This window comes from Muntiacus reevesi, chromosome 5 (genome assembly GCF_963930625.1).
Source record: "Muntiacus reevesi chromosome 5, mMunRee1.1, whole genome shotgun sequence".
NCBI lineage: Eukaryota > Metazoa > Chordata > Mammalia > Artiodactyla > Cervidae > Muntiacus > Muntiacus reevesi.
In genome coordinates, this window is record NC_089253.1 from 51,947,526 (window position 1) to 51,969,942 (window position 22,417).

General features: G+C 42.3%; 1 protein-coding gene and 1 non-coding gene across 4 annotated transcripts in view; both read right to left on the bottom strand.

Moving 5' to 3' along the window:
• The window catches only part of DSTYK (dual serine/threonine and tyrosine protein kinase), a 50,663-nt gene extending 37,654 nt beyond the window's left edge, over window positions 1–13,009 (bottom strand). For 2 of the 3 annotated variants that reach the window (XM_065938239.1, XM_065938237.1), the window contains exon 1: window positions 12,651–13,009. In XM_065938239.1, the coding sequence (XP_065794311.1) occupies window positions 12,651–12,915 (265 nt within the window). In that variant the 5' untranslated portion in view covers window positions 12,916–13,009. The remainder of the gene's footprint in view (window positions 1–12,650) is intronic. The other variant, XM_065938241.1, reaches the window with a different exon arrangement.
• TRNAC-GCA (transfer RNA cysteine (anticodon GCA)) lies at window positions 2,404–2,475 on the bottom strand. The gene has a single exon. It is a non-coding gene; the product is annotated as a tRNA-Cys (tRNA).
• Window positions 13,010–22,417: the final 9,408 nt, after the last annotated feature.

Below are 22,417 nucleotides of genomic sequence, written 5' to 3' on the forward strand. Positions count from 1 at the left end.
AACACCTTCCCACAAAAGACTAATCAATTGGAAAAGGAAGAACAGTGACTTGAAGGTAAAGAAATGTAAAGGGCACTGACATGACCAGATATCAAGTTTAACATCTAAAAACAGTGGATGAAAGACATCACATCATTTCTGTGCCTGATCCTGCTGAGAGCTCATGACCTGAGTTTACTCACAAGGAAACAGCTCAATCCAGGCTAAGGGTCATCCCATAGAATGTAAAGCCTGCTCTTTAAACCTGTCAAGGATATAAATGCCAGGGAAAGGCCAAAAGACTGTCCACAGTGAGTGAGTCTGAAGCGACATTAACAACGAAATGCAACGTGCTCCTGGACAGGATCCTGGATAAAAAAGAAAAAGACATTATTGGAAAAGTTGGCAAAACTTAAATGGAGTCTGTAGACTGAACGGTAGTACTGATTCATTGCTGACTTCCTGATTTAGGGAGCTGCATGCTGAGACATAAGGTTATGCTCAAAATCCTTCAAGTTAGGCTTCAGCAACACACGAACCAAAAACTTCCAGATATATAAGCTGGATTTAGAAAAGGCGGAGAAACCAGAGATCAAATTGCCAACATTCGTTGGATCACAGTGAAAGCCTTTGACTATGTGGATCACAGCAAACTGTGGAAAACTCTTAAAGAGATGGGAATACCAGACCACCTTATCTGTTTCCTGAGAAACCAGTATGCAGATCAGGAACCAATAGTTAGAATAGGACATGGAACGAAGGACTGGTTCAAAATTACGAAAGGAGTATGACAAGGCTGTAAATTGTCACCCTGCTTATTTAACTTATATGCAGAGTACATCATGCAAAATGCCAAGTTCGATGAATCACAAACTGGAATCAAGATAAGCTGGGAGAAATATCAACAACCTCAAATATGCAGATGATACCACTCTAATGGCAGAAACTGAAGAGGAACTAAAGAGCCTTTTGATGAAGGTGAAAGAGGAGAGTGAAAAAGCTGGCTTAAAAATTCAACATTCAAAAAGCAAAGATCATGGCATCTGGTTCCATCAATTCATAGCAAATAGATGGGGAAAAAAGCAGTGACAGACTTTTTCATGGGCTCCAAAATCACTGCAGATGGTAACTGCAGTCATGAAATTAAAGGACACTTGCTTCTTGGAAGGAAAGCTATGACAAACCTAGAGGGAGTATTAAAAAGCAGAGATATCACTTTGCTGACAAAGGTCCATATAGTCAAAGTTATGGTTTTTCCAGTAGTCATGTACAGATTTGAGAGTTGGACCATAAAGAAGCCTGAGTTCTGAAGAACTGATGCTTTTGAATTGCACTGGAGAAGACTCTTGAGAGTCCCTTGCACAGCAAGGAGATCAAACCAGTCAATCCTAAAGGAAATCAATCCTGAATATTCACTGGAAGGACTGATGCTGAAGCTGAAGCACTTAGGCCATGTAATGCGAAAAGCCGACTCATTGGAAAAGACCCTGATGCTGGGAAAGGTTGAGGGCAGAAGAGGGTGAGAGAAGATGAGACAGTTGGATAGCTTCATCGATTCAATGGATGTGAGTTTGAGCAAACTCTGGGAAATACTGAAGGACAGGGAAGCCTGGAGAGCTTCAGTCCATGGGGTCGCAAAGAGTGGGACACAACCCAGCGGCTGAACAATAGCAAATGCTAATATGTAAAAGCATGTCCTTGTTTGGAAGAAATGTACACTACAAGTGTTCAGAGGAGATAAGAGCTATCTAGCTTTCAAGAGCTCATTTTCACAAGGTTCACAAAAATATATACATATAATAGAAACAGAGAAACTGGGTGATGGGGCAAACGCAGTAAAATCTTAACAACTGGGGAGCCTGCATGGCATGGGTATGAGAGCTCTTTGTAATAGTTCCAGTGACATTTACATAAACTTGAAATTATTCCAAAATAATTTCAAAAATAAGCCAAAAGGATAACCAACAAAATATATCCAGGTCTGGATCTCAGAGAAAAGAGATTAAGAGAAAGAATTCTACTCATCAAAAAAAAACCCACAGGAAGAAAGTACATTATACACAGTAACAGCAGAATTTAAACAAGAAGTTTCTTCACTGTCCCCACTTCTGCCCTGTACATTACTTTCTGTCTCCTCAATCTTCCAGGGACGGTTTACTGATGCCAGATCTGAGTCTGGGAAGTCCAAGGCACTCCTGTAAGTCAGTAGTTCAGGATCAGATTTAGAACCCAAGTCTTTAAGACTAAGCAGGGGTAGACAAAATACCCTCTCCAGGACAGGATAGTCTGATGAACCACTGAAGTTGCTCAGTAGTGTCCGACTCTTTGCGACTCCATGAACTGTAGCCTACCAGGCTCCTCCATCCATGGAATTTTCCAGGCAAGAGTACTAGAGTGGGTTGCCATTTCCTTCTCCAGGGGAGTTTCCCGACCTGGGGATTGAACCCAGGTCTCCCACATTGCAGGCGGACGCTCTACCGTCTGAGCTACCAGGGAAGCCCATTTTGATCAAAGTAACCTAAAACCACCCAGTTCACTGAACAATAAGCCTCCAGAAGCAGCTCGAGCTTGCACTGCCTGCAGTGGCCTTCTGATTACTCAGCAGTAGGGAACACACCTCCACTGCAGCTCAGGCCTCCTCAGTATCATATGCCAACAAACTATGTTTCCAAGCTGCAGTAGCAGAATTTCTGCACTTCTCTTCATGGAGTAAGAGGCAGCAGAGAAGCCCGACTCTTCCATCAGGAGAAACTGAAACAGGTCTTCCCCGGGGGTTCTTACATGCCAAAAGAATGACTTCTCTCCTACTAGCTTTTTCCCCCATGTTCTTCCTGCCTTCCTTGCCCCTACTTATCTCCATAACATTAAAAGTTACTTATGTGTTAGTCCTTCAGTCATTTCTGACTCTTTGCGACCCCATGGACTGTAGTCCACCAGGCTCCTCTGTTCATGGAATTCTCCAGGCAAGAATACTGCAGAGGGTAGCCATTCTCTTTCAGAAGATCTCCCCAACCCAGGAATCAAACTCAGGTCTCCTGCATTGCAGACAAATTCTTTACCATCTTGAGTCACAAGGGAAGCCCCCATTAAAAGTTATGGGTAGAGTATATCATATAGAATATTCCTAAAAAGTAAACTCCATATTGGTTTAGTTACTCTCCCTCTGATTTGAATAAACACAGAGCTTTTACTCAAATTAGTCTCATTACCTAGTTGCTTTTATGATTTGGCCTTACTTAAGTCTCTCTAGTTTGGAAAATTTGGCTTCACCAAAACAATCCTGGGAAATGTAATTCTCTTCCATTATATGACCCAGAAAGCGTAAAAACTGTCTGGCATAAATAACACACTCAAGTTTTAATCTGATGAAGCTAAAATTAGACCTTTTTTTATATCTGAGTAAAATAAAAGTGATAAAAGCATTTTTTAAGAGGTTTTTTTTTTTAAACAATCAAAGGCTTTTATGAATACATAAGCTTCATTATTCTTTGGGATAGTTTTGATGCCTTATATAAAACAAGTGAAAAGCAAAACAATCCCTCAAGCTCTACTTCCCATCTTCCTGCCCAGAGACCACCACCCCAGAGAACAGAAACACATTATAAAGCCCAACTTCAAAGACTTGTGGTCAAAAGGTTCCCACAGCCACATGGCACCCCAGGCTGGGGATACATCCAAACCACTCACACTGCCTACTAAACACCACAGAAGAAGGTACCGCACGTGATATGCAATTCAACCAGGGGCCCACAGGGAATTCAGAGCCCCCATGCTCTGACCAACTTTCCTTCATAGAGTTTTCATTTGGCCTTTGGAGGAATATTCAGTGCAGTCCAGTCGCTCAGTCGTGTCCAACTCTTTGTGACCCCATGGACTACAGCACGCCAGGCTTCCTTGTCCATCACCAACTCCCAGAGTTTTCTCAAACTCATGTCCATCAAGTTGGTGATGACATCCAAACATCTCATCCTCTGTCGTCCCCTCTTCCTCCTGCCTTCAATCTTTTGGAGGAATATTAGGAGAAGACTTTCTCAGAGAGGCTGATTTAAGCAAGAGAGCACATATCTCAGTCACTGCTACATCTGTTCTGTTAAAGTATCAAGTTCCAGGAACCCCAAGATTACCAGACTCCCCACTTGGCAAAGAATGCAGTCAATTTTCAAGCATGGGGTGGCCTACGCTTAGACCAAAAATCCTACAGGAGACTCCAGACATCTGAGAGTCATGAAAGAAAAGCTGTATCTTTCACAAGGACTCTACACTCTTGTTATTAATATGAATGACACGTTTCAAATTCCCTGGACCATCCCTGGAGGTGAACTATTTTCCTACAAGAAGTAAACAGCAAGTTCACCTCAGATCTTAAAACTGTTAGAGAAGAAACCACATCCACCCACACAACTCACACTCTTCACATTGGCTCCCCTGTGGGTAAGCTCTGATGAAGATGAAAGACACTCTAACCACAATCTTCATGAATGCATTCTTCTTTTGAACCATGCAAACAAGACAATTATAGTTATTCCATCAAAGATAGACTGGGGCTAATTCTCCTGTACTGTCAGAAAGTTAGTGAAGCATCTCAACTCCTGTTTTTGTCAATACCATTTAATCTTAGAATTTCTCATATGCCTTATCCTTATGCCCTCAAAGACTGATGGTTAAGCGAGAAACCCCAATGTGTAAGAAATTCTTCAGAGGGTAAACAATGAAACGCTAACCCTTCTTTCTTTCATAACCTCAACTTAAAAACATCAATTAATTGGACAGTGCTTCACTATTGAGTGTCCTGAACCCAGTATAGAGTTAGGTATTAATAAAGATTTGTTGAGTGAATGAATATTAAGGACTTATTTCCTATATCATGGTGAAGCTCTGATATTGCATGCAACTAATTATTTGCGACACAAAACTCATTCTTTGGGATACTGGCAGCTCTAGCCTAATTAGTCATCTATCAAATGCTTATTATTGCTCTTTTTTAGGGACCCAGACAGGAAAATGTGGGCAAATATACAAAATAGTGTATGCTTCATGGGGGAAAAATGTCCTGAAGTGGAAAAACACATCATTCCAATAATCAACCAGACATGGAAACGATTTCACAGACACTGATTTGTCTGTTATGTACTAAGGTAGGCATTGCAAGGATACAAAGATGAATAAAACACATCTTTACCATTAAGAATTCATGGTCTAGCAGGTGAGATAAGACAAATATATTAATAATTATCATACAAATAAATAAATACAAGCATGAACTATAAGTCTAAAGCCTACAGGAACTGAGCAATAGGTTTAAGGTGAAATTTACTTCAATAACATATTTTTTGAGGCTTTATTTTCAAAAGATTGCTCTTGAGAAGTGCATTTGTTGTGGGAAGATTCTTTGTTGCCTTAACCTAGTGAGACAGAAAGGCATGGAAAAATAAATGCTGATGCTGGAAAGTGGACAGAGCAAAACAAAATTTAAAGACCAGAACTGAGTTTTATTTAAATCCATGCTTTCTTTAAATGCTACTCACAAGGTTGAAGAACTAACCATACTGAAATCAGAAATGACTTTTAAGACTAAACTAAGCATGTTGCAAATGATAATCATCTTTTTTTTTTCCTCTGTGTTTTTTTTTTTTTTCATGATAACCATCTTAAAGGTAATAATGTCTTTTCTTTCAAGAGCAGGCAGAATTATCCAAGCTTTTTTAGTGGTGGGCTACCCCCATTCCATGGAAAATAGATTATCCTAGCAAAGGAAGATTAGGAAGGGGAAAGGAAGGGACTGGAAACTGGAATAAGAGGCTTGAGTAGGTAGTGTCACACTATACTCACTCAATCAGATAAAATCTCCCACTGAAGTAAAACACCGTTCCGTGGCAAACTGCAGAGTCTGGGTTATGACTCACTTGTAACAAGATCTCTCCAATGCAAGGGTGCATTTTACAGTCTCATGGGCAGATCAGGAAAGAACAAGGGAAGATCTGCAGAACTGAACTAGGAGCTTAGAGACCTGGGCCTAAATCTGGCTTCAGCTCAAAACTGTTCTGTCCCTCATTCCATCCTTCTGTTCCTCTTATTCTTCCCCCAATCCCCATGTGTCAACCTCCTAATCTAATGTTCACCAAGTACGTACATACACACACACACATACACATACTCAAACATCACATGTGTTTAGTACTAACTATATGCCTGTGCTATGTGCTTCATATGATCTCTAAAGGTCACAACTTTGTGAGGCAGACATTATCATTCCCATTCTATTTACTTAGATAAAATTTACATACCATAAAATTCACTCTGTTAAACCATACAATTTAGTGGTCTCCAGCACATTCACAAACTTGTACAATCCTGACCATTATCTAATTCCAAAACATTTTTATTCCCTAGGAAGAAATCCCATACCTATTAGCAGTTACTCCTCATCCTCTGGCAAAATCATTAGTCTACTTTCTGTCTTTACAAATTTGCTTGTTCTGGACATTTCAAATAGATGTGGCATTCTGTATTACTCCCATCTGACATATGAAGAAACCAAGACTCCAACAGGTTAAGTGCTATGCTTAGTCACTCGGTCATGTCCCACTCTTTGCGACCCCATGGACTGTAGCCCACCAGGCTCCCCTGTCCATGGGGATTCTCCAGGCAAAGATACTGGAGTGGGTTGCCATTTTTTTCCTCCAGGGGATCTTCCCGATCCAGGAACCCAGGTCTCCCACATTTCAGGCAGATTCTTTACCATCTGAGCCACTAGGGAAGCCCATAATAGGTTAAGTAATTTGCCCTAAGTCCCACAGTTAATAAAAGGCTGAACTAGAAGAGGAACTCAGATCTGATTCAAATGCCTGTGCTTGCTTTTGACTACCTTTTTTTTTTTTTTTGGTGCTACCACATGGCATATGGGATCTTAGTTCCCAACCAGGGATCTAACCCCTACCCCCTGCATTGAAATAGAGGAAGTCCAACCACTGGACCACCAGGGAAGTCCCAATTGACTACTCTTTTTTTTTTTTCCCCATTTGTTAAACCAAATAACAACAGTGGTTGAAACTTTTGACTACCATATACTGCCTCCATGCCAGAGGAAAACAAAGAAAGTGAAAGTTTTAGATATATTTGGGGAAATGGGGTTTTGTTCATTTAAGGTAATAAAAGCAATATAACTAAAAATCACATTTACAGCACCATCTCTCCTAAGCTTATGCTGAAATGCTGTGGCAGCTCTTCCAAATAGATCAATGCAAATTACTACAACAACTTTGTTTCTTAAGAAAAGCTTTTCTTAAATCAATAGGTACACCACATTTTTCTTCTCTTTTAATTCTGGCAGCCAGTTTACACCAGATGTGACCAAAGGAGGGTGAAGGATGCTGGAGAAACAAAGCTGTTCACGAACTAAAGGCAAAAGGCTGTAACAGCCTAAGAATTGTAACTTACTTAAAAGGCTTATAATCTAACTTTTGCTTTCTGCTATTTTTCTACTTTATATGTAGAAATGTATATGCACATGTATATGGTTGAGATAAGATTATACCTTTCTAGAGGGACAAGTTCAGATTTTCTTAGTCCTTTTTGTTCTCATTCAACATAAACATACAGGTGTACAGTATTGATAACTATAATTTTTATCTTTCTTAAGAGAAAAATATAGAATGGAAACACTGATCCCCACTAATCCAAGGCCAATGTTTTTATTTGACTCTTTACCCCCCCATACCAGATACTTAAATGTTTATTGACTAATAATCAGTTCACTTCAGTTGCTCAGTCATGTCTGACTCTTTGTGACCCCATGGACTGCAGCATGCCAGGCTTCCCTGTCCAGCACCAACTCCCGGAGCTTGCCCAAACTCATGTCCATTGAGTCACTGATGCCATCCAACCATCTCGTCCTATCGTCCCCTTCTCCTCCTGCCTTCAATTTCCCCCAGCATCACGGTCTTTTCCAATGAGTCAGTTCTTTGCATCAGGTGGCCAAGTACTGGAGTTTTCAGCTTCAGCATCAGTCCTTTCAATGAATATTCAGGACTGATTTCCTTTAGGACGGACTGATTGGATCTCCTTGCAGTCCAAGGGACTCTCAAGAGTCTTCTCCAACACCACTGTTCAAAAAGCACCGATTCTTTGGTGCTAAGCCTTCTTTATGATCCAACTTTCACATCTGTACATGACTACTAGAAAAAACACAGCTTTGACTAGACAACCTTTGTCGGCAAAGTAATGTCTCTGCTTTTTAATATGCTGTCTAGGTTGGTCATAGCTTTTCTTTCAAGGAGTAAGTGTCTTTTAGTTTCATGGCTGCAGTCACCATCTGCAGTGATTTTGGAGCCCCCAAAAATAAAGTCTGTAACTGTTTCCATTGTTTCCCCATTTATTTTCCATGGAATGATGGGACTGGATGCTATGATCTTAGTTTTCTGAATGTTGAGCTTTAAGCCAACTTTTTCACTCTCCTCTTTCACTTTCATCAAGAGGCTCTTTAGTTCCTCTTCACTTTCTGCCATAAGGGTGGTGCATATCTGAGGTTACTGATATTCCTCCTGGCAATCTTGATTCCAGTTTGTGCTTCATCTAGCCCAGCATTTCAAATGATGTCCTCTGCATAGAAGTTAAATAAGGAGGGTGAAAATATACAGCCTTGACATACTCCTTTCCCGATCTGAAACCAGTCTATTGTTCCACATCTGTTTCTAACTGTTGCTTCTTGACTTGCATACAGATTTCTCAGGAGGCAGGTAAGGTGGTCTGGTATTCCCATCTCTTTAAGAATTTTCCACAGTTTGTTGTGATTCTCAAGGTCAAAGGCTTTGGCGTAGTCAATAAAGCAGAAGCAGATGGTTTTCTGGAACTCTCTTGCTTTCTCAATGATCCAACAGATGTTGGCAATTTGATTTCTGGTTCCTCTATCTTTTCTAAATCCAGCTTGAACATCTGGAAGTTCTTGGTTCACGTACTGCTGAAGCCTGGCTTGGAGAATTTTGAGCATTACTTCACTAGCATGTGAGATGAGTGCAATTGTGTGGTAGTTTGAACATTCTTTGGCATTGCCTTTCTTTGGGATTGGAATAAAAACTGACCTTTTCCAGTTCTGTGGCCAATGCCGAGTTTTCCAAATTTGCTGGCATATTGAGTGCAGCACTTTCATAGCATCATCTTTTACGATTTGAAAGAGCTCAACTGGAATTCCATCACCTCCACTAGCTTTGTTCGTAGTGATGCTTTCTAAGGCCCACTTGACTTCACATTCTGGGATGTCTGGCTCTAGGTGAGTGATCACACCATCGTGGTTATCTGGGTCATGAAAATCTTTTTTGTATAGTTCTTCTGTGTATTCTTGCCACCTCTTCTTAATATCTTCTGCTTCTGTTAGGTCCATGCCATTTCTCTCCTGTATCGCGCCCATCTTTAATAGCTAAAACTTACACAGCACCTTACCAGGCACTGTACTAAACACATACATTAACTCCCAACAAACCCAGAGGCAACTACTATTATTATAATCCCCATATTCAGATGAGGAAAACGGTGTCAAATCACAGTAAGGTCACTCAGTAAGGACCAGAAACAGGAGGAAAGGACTAGAGTCATCCAACTGAACATATTCAAGTAATTCCAACTTCTTAAAATCGAGAGGTGTATGATACACTGCAACAGCTTGGAACTCTTACTGGACCAGAAAACAAGAAAAATACTTCTCCCTCTGCTACTTTGCAATACTCCACTCTGCCTATCTCCAGAAGTGCTCAACGCCTTTATCCATCTTTGAACCCCTGTGACAGAGGTAAATCAAGACAGGCTCTCAGCCCCCATAGTTAAGTGAAAAGAATGCCAATGATTTGGGAAGAAAAAGAGGAACTGGGACTTCCCTGTTGGTCCAGTGGTTAAGAACCCACGTGCCAATGCTAGAGTTCGATTCCTGGTCCGGAAAGAATCCACATGCCATGGGACAACTAAGCCCGTGCATCACCACTGAGCTCATGTGCAGCAACCACTGAAGCCCGAGTGCCCCACCACACAAGAAGCCGCCACAATGAGAAGTCTGGGCATCACAATGAAGACCCAGCACGGTCAAAAATAAATAAATAAAAACTAAAGCTTTTTTTTTTTTTAAAGGAGGAACTGAATCAAAGCAATTTATAATTCAGTTTTTCCTGTACAGGCTAAGCAACTCTCATTTCAGAGTTTTATTCCACCTACTTTTTAACTTCTAAAACATCAAGTACATGTATATTATATGCTCTTTACACTGCCCCCAGTGAAGTAAAAAAACTGTTAAAATTAAGAAGGAAGCATTATTTAGGGGGTTCTCCCCAGCTCTTCTGTGGTTAAAAGTGAAATAATAAAAATTTAGTTAGTCTTTGATCTTCAATTGCTCAAATACCATACTACATTCCAACCAAGAAGACACTTTCATTCTGAAACAATGATTAAAACCTTCAGGAGGTTTATGAGGTTAAGCTAGGAGTGTTCCTTTCCTTAACATTTCAAGTTCCTATTAATCAGAAACCAATATTCACATTAGAAAGTTGAGAATTTTTGAACGAACTTGACCTTGTAAAGAGATGGTGTGTAAAGGGAGAGAACAAGAATTAGTTGTTGTTTAAGGAGTGGTTTCTACTTTCTAACACAATCACTTAAACACCTGGGAAAATCAGATCCCCAAAATATACATAGTAGGTGCCACCTCTCTAATTTCTCCTTTTCACCTCCAACTCTCCACTCTAAACTAATGGAAGCACTTTATGGAACAAAATCAAAAGGCTCCTAGTCCTGTCATCTGTACCCTCCCCTACTTTTTACTTTGGATGAACAGACTCCAGAGGGTGTAGAGAGTTAAACACGCAAAGATGAGTTCATGATGCAGTCAACTAGAAAAGCCAATGAGGCAAAATACAAAGGTGCATTTTCATTTCTTAAGTTGGCGTTTAAAGAATAAAAACAAGAGTCAACCAATGTGCCTTGAAAACCTCCATCTCTCTGAGGTCAATCTACTTTTTCTTTAATAGTAATTCTAAAATATACAGCTGCTGTAAAATTACAGCAATAGAGGGCTTTTTAAGATAAGATAGAAGAAAACCTGAGCAGGGAAAGCTGCTGGGAAGCACTGCTGAGGAAGAGGGTGAAAGTACACATTCTGGGGCTCATCTCTGAAAACATCCGCCCTTCTCACACAATCAGTTTTCTCATAGCTTCACAGAAATCAATCCCCTCTATGGGTCCATTCTACAACAGCAAATCTCTGGGCAGATGTCAAAACCACAACTTCAGAAGAGCTAGTCATCCCTCTCCTCCCACGTATCCTAGGAGATAAATAAAAGCTCTTTTATTTACATCCAGGCCAAGTAAGTGAAATATCATCAATCAGAATCTTATTTTTATCACCATTTTTGGAGTTTCAGACAAATTTAGGATATTAAACATGCAACTTTGGAAATATAGGGCCTGACACAGGAACTCTGAAGAGTTTAAGAATTCAATGCATTCTACGCCTCATGTTCAAATTTGCCGTCAGCCTCTAAATTACTGTTTCTGAAAGTGTGTTTGTGGCCCACCTGCATCAGAATCCCTTCGGGATGGCTTGCATTTAGATTCTTAGGACCCACCCACTAGACCTACTCAATCAATCTGTGGGATAGATATTTTTTACTTTAGTTTTAGGACACTAAAATCACTGTTGGAGATTGAAAACGTGATTGAAAAATCACGTTGGAGAATCACTGAATGAAATCCACTGACTCTTTGTTGTGTTATCCCAAGGTATCTAACTACATGGGACGCCAGTCCTTTCTCCCATCCAACCGGTTATTTCCTAATTAGACCAAGTGGTTAACAAACCCTCCTGTTCCCACCAACAGCAGTTTAAGAGGAAGCAAGAAATTAGGCAAGATCAAAGACGCTGCACGATTTTAAGTGCTTTAAGGTCTCTAATATATGCCAGAGAGAATCAAGTCAAGTTTCAAGACAAAAAAGTCAAATTTCAAGATAAAAAAAAAAAAGAAAGAGAGAGAGAGAGATCCTTCCCCTCTCTAACTTTATCATAAGCGCAAGCCGCCATCTCTGGCAATACCGTGGCAGATATAAGATACCCTTTCCTTTAGCGATTCCAGCCCCATTTAGAGTTACATTCCTTACTTCTTCAGAGTTCCCTCATGATTGACGTATATTTCACATACAAAATCAAGCACGCGCGCACACACACACAACCTCCACTACAGCCCCCTGGTCTCCTGAGGGTCCCTGCCTACCGCCCATCCTGCACCCACCCCGCCCCCCGCCACTCCACCATCCCTGAACTGTGACTCTAAGCAGAGCTGCTCACCTCCGAACCCAGAGTAACTTTCCTAGGCGCCACCTCTGCCGCTTCCAAACGGGGGGCTCCGGCTCCCTCCCCCGCCGGCCGGTCCCTCCGAGCCCGCTCCCGAAACCCCCGGCTCGTGCGCCCCTAGCCCCCGGCCCCGCCGGCCGGCCCCCGGCGCCCCCTCCCCCACCCGAGGCGCCCTCCCACGGCACCTCAGAGAGCCAGCCAGCCAGTCGGCCGGCCCCCGGCCCCGCCACGCCGCCCTCCTCCCACTTGCCGCCTCTTCCCGGGCCTGTTTCTCTGGGGCAGGGGCGCGGCCCGCCCCCCGGCTCGCCTCTCCGGCCCGGTCTCCGTTACCGCTTGCTCTCCTTACCCGCCGGCAGCCCGGTAGCGGCGACGTCGCCGGCAGGGCCGCGCCCGGCCTCGCCACCCTCCGCAGGGTAGGAGGGACAGTCGCGGGGCTGCGAGCCCCTGAGGTCGCGGAAGAACTTCTGCGTGTCGCGCAGGTTCTGCCGCAGCCGCCCCAGGTAGCGGCGGTAGCGACCAAAGCCCCGGCACAGCTCGCGGATCCCTCCGCCGCCTCCCGGGCCGGGACCAGACTCCGGCTCGCTGCCCCACGGCACCCCGTCGCCCTCCATCGCCTCAGCCTGCTCTGTCTCCGCCACTCGGTCCCCGGCCCTCAGGCCCGGCCCCCCTCCTCCAGCGCCCCCGTGCTTAAGACGGCAGGAATCCGCCTCCTGACGCCCCCGCCTGCAGTCGGCCGGGCTCCCAGCCTCCGTCACCGCCGTTCAAAACAAACCAACCCGCAGCGCGCCCTGAACGGAACCTTTATCTCAACTGTTTGGAAGAGTGAGGGGAAGGATCAGCTGCTCACCGGGTCACTACGGGGGCTTCTGGGACTTGTAGTCTGCGCCAGGGCCGAGCTCCGAAAGCTGGAGACTCTAGAGGCGACCAACGCCCCCCCCCCCGCCCCGCCCCCCAGACACACACACCCCTGCACACACACACACTCGCACACACCCGGTATAACTCTCCCCAAGTCTCACCCAGAGTTCTCACGCTCTCCCTGGTTTAAAAGCATGTTCCTCCTTCCTACAAAAGTGTCTCTAGAGTGAGACAGCTTCTGCAGAACCGGGACTCCTGCAGAAGGGGAGTGGCTTACTGAAATCAGAGCGAAAGATTTTAATAGCAAAGGAAAGGAAAGCAAGACTGAGGCTAGTACTATATCCATGGCTACCCTAAATGGCTCTTGCTTTCCGATACAGTAGATACTGGGGAACGGACTGAAAATTTCATGGAAATAGGGAAACTCCTATATTTGCATTGCATTCTCCTTTTGACTTTTCCGGGTTTTAGAAAGTTGGGGGCGGGGGGGGGGGTGGTGTGTGTGTGTTTGGGTTGTTAAAGAGCCATAAGCTGTTCACTTGGTCTCTTGAAGTAGAGAGATGGAGCTGGGTAAGGGAAAGTTGAGGTTAGTAGCTTTCCAACCCAGTTTTGATTATCTTAACTTGGCTTCTGCTAATATGGACCCAGTTCTGATTATCAACTTGCCCTCTGCTAATATGGAAGACTTCTAATGACACAGACTGTCAGGGAGCTCAGGACACAATTAGGAAGAACACAAAACTTGACAGCCACCTCTTTTTCTTTTCCTGCTTTCTTTCTCCTCTTCTCCAGACACAGAGCCCTCCTATCTTTCTTGCTGTGTAAAGCCCCAATATTCTATTCAGGCCAGATATCTTTTCGGACAGGCTGGATATTGTAGGTCCTCAACTAAATTTAAGAGGTGACTTGAGACTGAGTCTGAACTTCCCCAATGCCTTACCTTGAAATCAATGAAGTAAGAGTTTGGGCTAGTTGATATTTATGCCCTCTAAAATTTTGTGAATTTTGCTTCAAAAATGTTAGCTTTTGTCTCCCAACCTCTCATTCCTTGTATAAGTGCTCTTAGCACTTGTAACTAAGTGATGTTGTGATAATTGGATGAATTCCATATGAAATGGAAAGACTTTACCTAATCAGGAGTTTTTGGGCTTCCCTAATAGCTCAGTTAGTAAAGAATCTGCCTGCAATGCAGGAGACCCTGGTTTGATTCCTGGGTCAGGAAAGTCCCCTGGAGAAGAAATAGACTACCCAATCCATGGACTGTTTAGTTCATGGGGCCGTAAAGAGTCAACACAACTAAGCGACTTTTACTTTTCAATCAGGGCCTCTTAGCATTGTATGAAAAGGGATCACTGCTTCACATGAACCTCTACTTGGTAAATGCATGTGAAGTCTGCCCCCAAGAAGTATATTCTCATTCCTTCTCATGTTCTCCCTCCCTTTTACTTGCTCACGTATTCTCCACTGGCCATTCTTTATCTTTGAAGATCCCCATGCAATCCCTAAAAGGCTCAGTGAAACAGAAATGAAAATACAAAATGAAAAGTTTAATATAAAATGGCTGATACTACTTAAAAGAAGTGCTGTAACAAAGCAATGTGTGGTGATTTGCCATATACAATAATTTCTAGCAAAGGAGATGCTATGAGAGAGTAGTTGAGCTGGAATTGTCCAAAAAGGGAATTGGGAATTAACATCTTGAAGAAAGAATGAAACGTGGCTAGATAGAAGTAATCAAGGAGGGGCATTCTGTCAGGTAAAGGTCATAGAGCATATCCCTTTAAAAACTATTCACTAGTTCTTTATTTATTTCTAAAATAAGTAGTGTAGGACTGTGGTGTAAAATTCAAATAGTGCAAAAGGTAAGGAAGGGAAAACGAAGTCTTCCTTCTACTGCCTGTCTCCAGTCACTTAGTTCCTCTCCCAAGAGGTAACTACTGTTGCAAATGTAGATACTATATAAATATATTTTTAAAACTCCAACTATAGCATACTATACTTACTCTCTGGACTTCCCTGGTGGTTCAGATGGTAAAGAATCTGCCCGCAATGCAGAAGACCCAGGTTTGATCCCTGGGTTGGGAAGATCCCCTAGAGAAGGGATTGACTACCTACTCCAGTATTCTTGCCTGGATAATTCCATGGACAGCAGAGCCTGGTGGGCTACAGTCCTTGGGGTTTCAAAGAGCAACTAGCACTTTCACTTTCACATACTTACTCTATTCTGCCCGTGTAGACTTTGCCACACCAGAACATAAAGATCTACCTTGGGAAAAAAAAAAATAGATCTACCTTGGGCTTCCCTGATGGTCCAGTGGTTAAGAATCCTCCTTGCAATGCAAGAGACAACAGTTCAACCCATGGTCTGGGAAGATCTCACGTGCCTCGGGACAGTTGCGCCCACAGGCACAACTACTGAGGGCCACACACCCTAGATCCTGTGCTGTGCAACAGAGGGGCTATTAGAGTAAGTCCGCACACTGCAACCAGAGAAAGCCCGTGAGCAGCAGTGATAACCTAGCACGGTCAAAAATAAATCTTAAGAAAAATAAATGACAAGAATATTTTGTACAGCACAGAGAATATAACCAATATTGAAAAAAAAAAAAAGATAAACATTAGGGTGTTTTATTTAACAAGTCCTCTGTCAATGAACCTTTAGGCTTTGTGTAGTCTTTTGATATTATGAACAATGCAGCAGTAACTAATCTTTTAGATACATAATTTTTAATATCTATATGTCTCATCTCCATTTTCGATCTGCTGGGGAAAGTGGTCAGTTGTTTCCTGCTATTTATTTATTTATTTTTGGCAGCGCTGGGTCTTCTTTGCTTCGCAGGCTTTTCTCTAGTTGCAGCGAGGGGGCTGCTCTCTAGTTGTGGTGTGCGGGCTTCTCGTTGCGGTGGTTTCTGTTAGTGCAGAGCACAGGCTCTAGGGCGTTGTGGCTTTCCGCAGTTCCAGCACATGGTCTCAGTGGTCGCAGCTCCTGGGCTCCAGAGCACAAGCTCAACAGTTGTGATGCACTGACTTAGTTGCTCCATGGCATGTAGGATCATCTGTAATCAGGGATTGAACCTGTGTCTCCGCGTTGACAGGCAGATTCTTTACCACTGAGCCACCAGGGGAAGCTCTGTTTACTGCTATTTAAAACTTTAAAGGATGTGAATGACAGTGAACTCTTTCTAAATTACAATCATCTAAAAGTAAAAAAAAATTTTTTTTCAAATATCTAGGGACAAGTAGGAGAGAATAACGGTTGAATGATAACAAGAGAGGATTTATGTTAGTATAGGACAGTGTTTCCTGAAAGTTATAAGTGTTAAACACTTAATGAAAATAAATACACAGATCTACTTTTGTTCCCTCCTAGAACACAACTAAAATGATAGTAATGGAATTTTTTCAAATCATAAGCCTGCAATAATGAGAGGATCCAGCATCAAAACCAGAAAACAAAGTAGAAGCTGAAAAGCAAATGGACAAGTGTTAACACAGTTACAAGCCTGGGAAAACCTGAACCTGAAACCCAAAGTGGGAAAACCTGAGACCCAACCTGATCTGTACTGCAGAATACCTCAAGTCTCAGGAGTTGGTAACAGTAGGTCCCCCAACCTCCACTAGCTACTGTGGGGGTATAGGACAGTAGGGCTGCCATGTATAGGTTGTATCCTGGGCAGGGATTTTAAAAAGGAGTCTGGAAGCTGTTTAAGAGCAGTCAGATCTCCAAGTCACCTTCCCTTTCTTCAACTATCTCTCTGACCCCATTCCTCAGAAGACTGAAGTACTTATTCTCCAGAGAGAGCAGATTCAGAGATCTCTGTATAAAAAGGGAGATTAAATGAACTAATGGATACTGGGTGTGAAAATTCCCAACTCTCCTCCTCCATTTAATTCCTGGATCTCTGGTTATGTTTATTCTTCAGAGAGGAAACATGCAGTGTCTTCTTCAAGGAATCTGAGCAGCCCAAGAGGAAAGGCCCGAAGATACTGATATCAGGACCAAGATTCTGGTTTTTATTAAGGTATAATTGACTTACAACATTATATTAGTTTCACGGTATGTGAACTGAAAACTTCCAGATGTTCAAGCTGTTGAAAAGGCAGAGAAACCAGAGATCAAATTGCCAGCATCCACTGGATCATAGAAAAAACAAGAGAATTCCAGAAAAAACGTCTACTTCTGCTTCATTGACTACACTAAAGCTTTTGACTGTGGATGACAAACAAACTGTGGAAAATTCTTAAAGAGATGGGAATACCAGACAACCTTATCTGCCTCCTGAGAAAACTGTATGCAGGTCAAGAAACAACAGTTAAAACTGGACATGGAACAACAGACTGGTTCAAAATTGGGAAAGGAGTATGTCAAGGCTGTATATTATCACCCTGCTTATTTAACTATGCAGAGTACATCATGAGAAATACCAGGCTGGGTGAAGCACAAGCTGGAATCAAGTTTGCTGGGAGAAATATCAACGACTGCAGATATGAAGATGACACCACCCTTATGACAGAAATCAAAGAGGAACTTAAGAGCCTCTTGATGAAAATGAAAGAGGAGAGTGAAAAAGGTGGTTTAAAACTCAACATTCAGAAAACTAAGATCATGGCATCCGGTCCTATCACTCCATGGAAAGTAGATGGGGAAACAATGGAAACAGTGACACACTTGATTTTCTTGGGCTCCAAAATCACTGCAGATGGTGACGGCAGCCATGAAACTAAAAGATGCTTGATCCTTGGAAGGAAAGCTATGACAAACCTACACAGCATATAAAAAGCAGAGACATTACTTGGCTGACAAAGGTCCATACAGTTAAAGCTATGGTTTTTCTGGTAGTCATGGACAGATGTGAAAGTTGGACCATAAAGAAGGCTGAGTGCTGAAGAATTGATGCTTTTTGAACAGTGATGTTGGAGAAGACTCTTGAGAGCCCCTTGGACATCAAGGAGATCAAACCAGTCAATCCTAAAGGAAATCAACCCTGAATATTCATTGGAGGGACTGATGCTGTGACTGAACCTCCAATACTTGGTCATCTGATGGGAAGAACGGACTCATTGGAAAAGACCCTGATGCTGAGAAAGATTGAAGGCAGGAGGAGAAGCGGATGATAGAGGACAAGATGGTTGAATGGCATCACCGACTCAATGGACATGAGTTTGAGCAAGCTCTGGGTGATGGTGAAGGATAGGGAAGCCTGGTGTGCTGCATTCCACGGGGTCTGAAAGAGATGGACACGACTGAGCGACTGAACAACAATTATATTAGTTTCAGGTATACAACACAATGATTTGATATTTGTATATATCACAAAATGATCATCACAATAAGTCAACATACATACCATACATAAAGATTTTTTTTCTTATAATGAGAACTTTTAGGATTTACTCTCTTAGCAACTTTCAAATATGCAGTTACAGTATCATTAACCCTAGTTGACATGCTGTACATTACATGCCCATGACTTATTTATTTATAACTGGAAGTTTATACCTTTTGATTACCTTCCCCACCCACATCCTCATCCTCACCTCAGCTTTTGACAACCACCCATCCAGAAGAGAGATTTTTATCTGGCTTGCTTATTGCTGTGTTCCAGCACCTAAAACAGTGCCTGTCACTTAGTAAATGTTCATTAGATATTTGCTGAATGTTCACTGTAGATATTTTTGAATATCCAGAAAAACACGAAAGAGAACATGTTTTAAAATCACTCGTATTTCTATCCAGAAAGAACCAGTAGCTTATGTTTGTATCTATTAATATTGACCCTCTTGGGAAGATTAAAATGCTGGGCTTCCCTGGTGGCTCCGTTGGTAAAGAGTCTGCTTGCAATGCGGGAGACTTGGGTTTGACCCCTGGGTTGGGATGATCCCCTGGAGGAGGGCATGGCAACACACTCCAGTATTCTTGCCTGGAGAATCCCTGTGGACAGAGGAGCCTGGTGGCCTGTAGTCGATGGGGTCACAAAGAGTAGGACACGATTGATTGACTAAGCACAGCACAGCACATGTTACTCTTTCTAACTCTTCTACGGCAAGTTTCTCTGGGTTAGATGATTGCTAGAGAGATCCCGGAGCTGATCCTCGTGTTCATGTAGGTGGGAATCAGTGCTTTTTGTGCAACACCAACAGACATTAATATTGAATTCTGTAATGTGAATTTGGAACACGTTTACTAAGAGAAGATATGACTATTCTCTGCTCTTCAACATAAAATCACAATCACAAATCCAAGAATTAAAAAACCCACAGGGCTTCCCTGGTGGTCCAGTGATGGAGAATCCACCTGCCAATGCAGGGCACATGGATTTGATCCCTGCCCCGAGAAAACCCTACATGCTGTGGAGCAACTAAGCCCCTGTGCCACAACTACTGAAGCTCGTGCCCCAGAGCCTCTGCTCCACCGCAGGAGAAGCCACTGCAATGAGAAGCCTGTGCTTTGAAACTCGAGAGTAGCCGCCTCCTCTGCAACTAGGGAAAGCCTGTGCGCAGCAACGAAGACCCAGTACAGCCACAAATAAATAAATAAATCTTTTTTTAAAAGCACCTACAAATTAAAGAAAAAAAATACAACAAACAATGTTTGTGAGTTTTCCATAGGTATTTACTGCTTGTTCAATTGTTGTCATCTTCTAAAGTTACTAACAGGCAAATGATATTTGACTCCAAAGAAGAGAGGAAGAATTACGGAAGGTGAGAAAATACAATTCATTAACTTAATTTTAACTATGAATAAGGGAAAAGATCGCCATTATCAAGTTGAGCAGTAGAACATATCTCCTTTTAGCTCAAAACTGAGTTCCAAGGGAACTTGTTTGAGAATCCCTATTCTAGACAATATTGCTACCTTCTGTGCTTATCTTGTTTGTACATTACTGGTGTGTTGCAGAGCAGTCTTCCCAAACTTTAATGTGCACAAGACACGTGGGCATCTTATTAAAATACACATCTGATTCAGCACATCTGGGGTGGGTTTGGGGTTCCACATTTCTGACAAGCTCCCAGGTGATGCCAATGCTGGTGGCCTGTGGACCACACTTTGAGTAGAAAAGGTACACAGAGACAGAACAGGAATCAGCAAAACCTCAGGATTAAGAAAATAGAACTGCAGTCAAAGATACCTGCTTTCAAATTCTAGTTCTAACCCGTCCCATTTGTATGCCGTTGGAGACATTACTTGTTTTCTATAAGTCTTAATTCCTCATCCATAAGATGGGAATAATGGTACCTTCTGCACAGGGTTCTTGTGAGCATTAAAAAGAACACTGCGATTATAAATCCCAAAGTATGTAGAAATAAAAAGTCTTTTTAAAGAGCAGTTTCTGGGGGCTTCCCTTGTGGTCCAGTGGTTAAGAATCCATCTTCCAATGCAGGGGACATGAGTCCAATCCCTGGTCGGGCAACTAAGCCCGACAACTACTGAGGCTGCACACTAGAGCCTCCGGTCCACAAGAGAAGCCCATGTGCCACAGCTAGAGAAAGCTCACACGCCACAATGAGGACCCGGTGCAGCCAACATAACAACAACAGCAAAGCAGTATCTAACACGTAAGTATTTAATAAATGACAACTGCTTTTTATCAATTGTGTGATCATCTTCACAAACCTAAATTCTAGTCCTGACTTGCTACTGTATAATCTTGGACGAATTATCGGCTCCTCTGCACCTTTGTTTTCAGTCATCAAATGGGATAACAATTGTGACCACCTTATAAGGTTATAATGAGAATTGAAATGGGCAGGGGGAGTATTTAAAATGCTTAGTACAGAGCCTTGCACATAGAAAGCATTCAGTAACAGATAACGGAGATGACGATGACCGCTACAAGCTTGGATCTGTGGACTTGTAAAAGGGAGAGTGCTGTGATTGTGCTTAACATCACTCTGTTTTGGGGAGGATGGAGTGAGTCCATCCCCTCTTCACAGGAAGAGAAAATGCTTTGGAAATGAAATGTAAAAATTAAGGAAAAAGCACAGGAATCAGAATCTGACCTGAGTTCTGGTCTGAGCTATGATTAACTTTGTGATTTACTCTGCTGCTTTGTGATTTGGAATCACTTAACTTCTTGGAGTTTCAGTTACTTTATCTGTATAGTGAAGCTAATGCTTATCTCACAGAATTGGGAAGAAGAAATGAGAATGTATAAAGCAGTTAGTACTTTACCTGGCAGGTAAGAATTCATAATAAACGTCTCTTTCCTACCTATAGTAAATACATTCAGAATTGTATATTTTTCCAAGGAAAATCGCTTATTTCCAAGAATATTTTGATTTTACTTAGAGACTCTCTACATGAAGGTTTATTAACTTGAAGATTAAAGGTCTATAAAACTGAATTGCTAAATGCATTCTATTTAATTATACATCAAGTATCATTCCAATGCTGAATATTTCATCAGTGGCATTCCTGGCTGTTAGGATACAGAGCATGGGAAGCAAAAACAATCAATAAAAAGAAATTTAGTATAACCTCAAGTGGAAGTCATCTGTTTTACTGCCAAGTAGGAGTACGTCAAGGCTGTATATTGTCACCCTGCTTATTTAACTTATATGCAGAGTACATCATGAGAAACGCTGGACTGGAGGAAGCACAAGGTGGAATTAAGATTGCCGGGAGAAATATCAATAATCTCAGATATGCAGATGACACCACCCTTGTGGCAGAAAGTGAAGAGGAACTAATAAGCCTCTTAATGAAAGTGAAAGAGGAGAGTGAAAAAGTTGGCTTAAAGCTCAACATTCAGAAAACTAAGATCATGGCATCTGGTCCCATGACTTCATGGGAAATAGAAGGAGAAACAGTGGAAACAGTGGCTGACTTTATTTTGGGGGGCTCCAAAATCACTGCAGATGGTGATTACAGCCATGAAATTTAAAGATGCTTGCTCCTTGGAAGGAAAGTTATGACCAACACAGATAGCATATTAAAAAGCAGAGACATTACTTTGTCAACAAACGTCCGTCTAGTCCAGGCTATGGTTTTTCCAGTGGTCATGTATGGATGTGAGTGTTGGACTATAAAGAAAGCTGAGCACTGAAGAATTGATGCTTTTGAACTGTGATATTGGAGAAGACTCTTGAGAGTGCCTTGGACTGCAAGGAGATCCAGCCAGTCCATCCTAAAAGAGATCAGTCCTGGGTGTTCATTGGAAGGACTGATGTTGAAGCTGAAACTCCAATAGTTTGATCACCTGATGCGAAGAGCTGACTTATTTGAAAAGACCCTGATGCTGGGAAAGGTTGAGG